Below are 6013 nucleotides of genomic sequence, written 5' to 3' on the forward strand. Positions count from 1 at the left end.
GATGTGGTATATATATACAATGGAGTATTACATGGCAGTGAGAAAGAATGAAATATGGCCATTTGTAGCAAAGTGGATGGACCTCGAGGGTGTCATGCTAAGTGAAATAAGTCAGGCAAAGAAGGACAGATAGCATATATTTGCACTCATAGGTCCAACAGGAGAACAGGAGAAACCTAATGGAGGACCATAGGGAGGGGAAGGGGGAAAAAGAGTTGGGGAGAGAGAGGGACACAAAACCTGAGAGATTATTGAATACTAAAAACGAACCTAGGGTTGAAGGGGGAGGAGGAGCGGGAAGAGGTGGTGGTAATGGAGGAGGGCACTTGTGGGGAAGAGCACTGGGTGTTGTATGGAAACCAATTTGACAATAAACTATTTTTTTTTAAAACTGAAAAAAACCCCACTAAATCCCAGAGAGATGAACTGACTTAGCCAAGATCAGATATTTTGATTATGATTTATAGGAAGCCAAAGCTTAAAACAACTCTATAGTTTATTTCTAATTAACTATTACCATTTGCAGAGTAGATTAGTACTTGAAAACTATTTCCTACTTCTAGAGTGTGGATTTGCTCCAAAACACCTTTTAAATTTATAGTTAGATGACATGGGGCAGTTTTATAAAATATTTTATTTACAGTACAGCTTTACAAAAATAGTCTTAATAAAATTAATACAAAACCATTTTACAATATAACTTATATAACTATTCTCTCAAAAAAGTGACATTCGATTATAACACATAAACTACATTTGCATTTGTTAAGTCACATTGTAGTATAAATATGTTTTATCATTTTTTAATAATAAGGTACATACCAATAACAATGAACAATGAATAGCAACATGTTATTTTATTTTTCTTCCAATGTAAATGTCCTCTCTGGCCAAAACAAAATTAACCAAAGGAAAGTAAAACAATTGTCCTTCTATTCAACAATACAGTCCGTTTTAATGATGTGAGAGTTTATCTGACAGAGACATGGCATTATTCTGAAAGGACCTGGCATAAAGTCTAGTAACAATATCCCCAAACGCATTCTCCAATGTCTTGTCTTCAACTGTTTATTCAGTATTTTGCCAAGATAAATAAAAATCGATCTCAACTCTCCCCTTCATTAGTCTCAAGTGTTCTTAATATGCACTGAGGTTTTTAGACCTTCCCAGCTGGCATATGTTTAAAATGTGAGTTTCTTTCTTTGGCTTCAAGTAGAGTTTCACAACACTTATGAAACATACTGAGCTCCTCCATGTGGCTGAATTTCTGTGACTCCCCACCCAACAACATTTCCCCGGATGTGACAAGAGTCTCCTCCTCCAGTCTCTCTTATCTCTTCATTGCTGAGAACACGATCCCAGATATTGAAGCCTGTGAGTCTTCCAGAAAAGGCTAGTGTTTCATCAAAGCCACCACCCACACAGCAGCCATTCTTTTCTTGGCCAATCTGCAGGATCCCTCCCTCAGGAACAACGTGACCTGTGGCCATCTCGACAGTGGTAGCCACCAGTTCACTGTTTACCCACAAGGACATGCGTCCTTTCTCTGAATTCCAGGTGCTGCAGAGATAGGTCCACTTTCCCAGGGAAATCACAGTGTTGGCAATCAGTTTGTTCTCCTCTCCACCCACCATGAACACTACGGACTGATAGCTGAGGTACAGCTGGATCTCATATGGATTTCTCTTTGTGCCATAGGAAAACAGGATGGTTTTGTTTAAAACATCAGTGGCTTTGACCCAAATGCACGCACTAAAAGACTCAAGCTTCATTGGTGTCACTGGATGCACGCTTCCAAAAATCTTCTTGGAACGCATTGGGAATAAAAGGGCTGTTTCACAACCTAGAATAGCAAGAAAGTAAGAAGGATAGGAGAGAAAATATAAATTCATTCAGAAATGATGCCAGCATTTAGATATTTCAGCATAGGCATTTTAATGACTACAACTGAAAATTATATGCAGTATTACACTATGACTTGAGGAGGAGGAACTTCAAGAGTGATTTCTCAGTAGAGCAAAGAAAATAGGAATAAGGAAAGTCAATTGTCAGGCGTACACAATGAGGGCTCTAAGTGGAGAAGAAGGCATGCAGAGTAGCCAAATTGTCCAAACTCAGAAAATAATGGAAACCATATTTTAATAACTACTTCCCCTCACAATTAGCTTATTTTCCTTTACTGCTTTTTTTAATAGAAATGTTGAGTCACTATGCATTAACTTCAAACAATGACACTGTATTTTCCAAAAACTTAGAACCAAACTTCTTTCCCTCTTCTTAATTTCACCAAGCTTCTAGAATAAAAATACCCTATGAAATTCAATGGACCCAGCTCACCCTATTTACCCATTGTCAATATGCATTTTTATTTTATTTTTTAATGTTTTATTTATTTATTTATTTTGAGAGAGAGTGAGTGAGCAAGCAAGCACCAACACAGGAGAGGGGCAGACAAAGAGGGAAAGAATCCTGAGCAGGCTCCATGCTGTCAGTGCCAAGCCTAGCTCAGGGCTCTATCTGATGAACCGTGAGATCATGACCCGAGCAGAAACCAAGAGTCAGATGCTCAACCGAGTGAGCCACCCAAATGCCCCAAGTCAAAATGCATTTTTAAATGAAACTCTAGGACAGTCATATTGTTGCTGAACACATTTCATATACCACATTTTCCAGATATTTGTAAACTTTGCAAAGTTTATAGAAAGCTACCTTTGAAAGGCAGCAATATATGATAATGATGACTAACTCTAATTGGGTACTCTCTGTGTACCAGATACTGTTTTAATCACTCTATATCATTTTAATTTTATTTGGCAACCCTAAGGGATAGTCTTAATATTCCCATTCTACAGATGAGAAAAGTAAGGCATACAGCACTTAATAACTTGGTCATCAGAGGACACGCCCTTAACTAGCACACTGCATGGCTTCTTAATGGTAGAAGAACCCCTAGATTTGACTAGGAGAGCTGGAACTCCGTTGTTTTACTATTAGCAAGCATGCAGTTTTTGATGAGTCCCATATCTCTCTAGGCTTTACTGTTACCTAGAAAAGCCTCTTCCATTCTCCTTCTAATATTCTGCAAGTCTGTAAGCAACAAGTATATGGTAATCAGGAAGAACTGTGTACACAAAGAATATGCTTAGAAACTCTTGTCCACATGCTTATAAATACTATTTAAGCAACAATAGAAAGCCTTTAAGGAAGAGTGAACTCTTCCAAGGGGCCTACTGGAGAACATATTTCAGCTAAAGAGCACTTAGAAGGAGACTTTCAGACATGGGGGTTGGGAGCTCAGTAAACTCCCACGTCAGTTCATCTCCAGGTCACATGTCTGGTCAGGAAGCTAGATATGCTGAAGTGAAGACCTTCTAGGTTATTTCTGGGAAACATGCTAAACCCTTTCACAGGTGGGCTCTACTTTGTAATAAACTCATATGTGTATAAGAGTCCAGAAAAAGAACATTTTAAATGTAAACGAGGGTGAAGTATTCACTTTATAATAAACTGAAGATTTACCATAAAATAGCTTTGATCAGCAAACTTCCAAAGCATTTAAAAACTAACCGGTGAATATACAGAACTTTGCAGGCACCAAACGCCCATGCACAGTGTGCTAAACTAAGTTAAACGCCTGCAAGTAATTGAGGGCTAGGCTCTGTCCTAAAAAATTAAACAGATGTGGACTTAGAAATAATCAAAAACTGAGATTCAGAAAATCATATGAAAGTAACGACAAAACTAAAGCACAAGTTGGTCCTGTCACATTTTGCTATTAACTTTTTCAGTGAGTAATTTGAATTTTTGAAGAAAGATTTTTAAAATTCTTAATGAGGCATTCTTTTTTCCAAATGAAATTGGTAGATGCATTTTTTTTCTAGCTGTGTTAATTAACGCACACAAAGATAATGGAACAAAAGTTGCATGACCATTTGAGATATTGTCTGTAAGGTTCCAGTAAAGTAGTGTTCAAGAGGGGGCCTACTGCAGTCTAATTAACTGATTTCCTGTTTAAATAAACCCCAGCAGTCAGGATTGCATTCCAAAGCATTCCTTGATTGCATCTCTGAGACCCAGCTTCCCCTGTAGGGTGCACTGGCCATATGAGTTCATGGAGTGGAACTTTGTTCACAGGATTTTCTTGTGGCTCTTTTGGTGGGGACCAGTGATTGAGGCTCTGTCTGTCTCTTTGGAATGTCAGAGACTCCCTCATGAAATGGCTTTTAACTAATAGGTTTTTCTGATTATATTATCAAAGACTGAACAAAATTAAATCCAGGTTCTTAGGAGGCCGACAACAGAATAATTAGGAATCCCTTAGGAACCAAGCTGGCAGAAAACCAAGAGAAGAGAAATCAAACCATGTGGATAAAAGTACTATTGGATATGAGAAATTAACTATTTTAGAATTCAGAAATACATCCCTCTCTGCTATAGCTAGCATACAGAGGTTAGAGTGAAAATTCACGTTAATTCTTTAGTTTTTTGGATGTATTATATGTACAATGATTTTACGTGGTTTGCCAAAGACAAGAAATTTCATCCATTAAGAGCCACAGAATTTGTCTCTTTGTCACTTAACATTGAGGATCTACTGCATATTTGATTTTATGCTTATTCAGTCTCTGAAACCATACGTAAATATTCAAGAAAATATGCTCATGGGGCGCCTGGGTGGCTCAGTTGATTAAGCATCTGACTTCGGGGCAGGTCATCAGTTAGAGCCTTGCGTTGGGCTCTGTGCTATCAGCTCAGAGCCTGGAGCCTGCTTCGGATTCTGTCTCCTCTCTCTGCCCTTCCCCTGCTCATGCTGTCTCTCTCCCTCTCAAGAAATAAATAAACATTTCAAAAAAATTTTTTTAAGAAAATATGCTCAGTTCTGATAAACAGTCCTCAACTACTTAGTAAAGACTGATACTCTGGTATGGTTTCTGTAATTTTAAATGAAACATGCTCTCACACATGCTTATGATTCTTCTTCCTAATTCAACAGATGAGTTGCTTTATTTTAAGTATAAGAAGGGATGGCACTGTTTGTGATTGCTTTCCGTTCATGAGATTATCAGGGACAGCATAAGTTATATTTTCTCACCTAAGTCACTGATTCTCTGATATAACCGCAAATGATTTTGCACTAACTCTTGGGAATTTTGACTTATAAAGGAATGTTATTTGGCTGCAAAGAAATCTCATTTTTTTAGCCATCTTTCTAATGTATTATTTCAGGCCCCCATGTGTTTGGAGATTCATGTAGTATCACATGGGACTTTCAACAAGTTGTATCTGGTTCGAACCGTCTGTCTGTCTGTCTCTCTGTCTCTTTTGGCTCTGACCCCTTTAAATCCCTGGAGAGAAGGGTTACCAATTGGCTATTCCACCTTGGATCCCGCCCTCGCTGGTTTATCCGAAACCTCACATTCTCAGACTTCCTCCTTCACGGGCTAATTCCACAGGCCCCGAGGGCTGGGGGACCCCTCAGGAATTCCACTAATCCTTCAGGCGATCAGGTTCAGTCTCAAGTCTCTTGCTCAGAACCAGCGGGGAGGAGGAGCCGGACCAGGGATTGGAACGTGTATCTAAAAATTAGGCTGGGCCTTAAATAGCGCGGGGAACCAGAGCCCCGGCCTAAAGAGAGAGACAAGCTAAAATTAGAAGAAGTGGAAATCCCTAACGGAGGGAAGCCGGACAGCTAAAGAGGTCACGGTTATAACTGGCCAATAGAGCTCCTGCACCTCCTGATTGGATCGGGTGTCAGTCAGGGGCCCTTGATGTCTATTTCAAGACTGATGGTTATGTGCACAGCTCTCTTCTAGGCTCCTCGCAGCTGGAGAATATTTTGTAAAGTCAGTTTTCGCGCCTTGCATGCTGTGTGTGAGCCCCGTGAGCGTGCATAAGAAACAGAGGTGGGTGTGTGTGTCCCCACTGAAGCTGGCCCTAGAGGGCAGCCACTAGGCTTCCCGCCACGCGCGTTCCGAGGACAAAGCCGCGGCGGAGGGGGGAAGGGCGGGGGACA

At 39.9% G+C, this 6013-nt stretch overlaps 1 protein-coding gene across 1 annotated transcript in view; it reads left to right on the forward strand.

The window, feature by feature from the left end:
* The window catches only part of VEPH1 (ventricular zone expressed PH domain containing 1), a 225393-nt gene that overhangs the window by 44313 nt on the left and 175067 nt on the right, over window positions 1-6013 (forward strand). Inside the window, exon 6 of the mRNA XM_029938756.1 lies at window positions 1699-1859. Within this exon, the coding sequence (XP_029794616.1) occupies window positions 1699-1859 (161 nt within the window). The remainder of the gene's footprint in view (window positions 1-1698; window positions 1860-6013) is intronic.

The sequence above is a fragment of the Suricata suricatta genome, chromosome 5 (assembly GCF_006229205.1).
Source record: "Suricata suricatta isolate VVHF042 chromosome 5, meerkat_22Aug2017_6uvM2_HiC, whole genome shotgun sequence".
NCBI lineage: Eukaryota > Metazoa > Chordata > Mammalia > Carnivora > Herpestidae > Suricata > Suricata suricatta.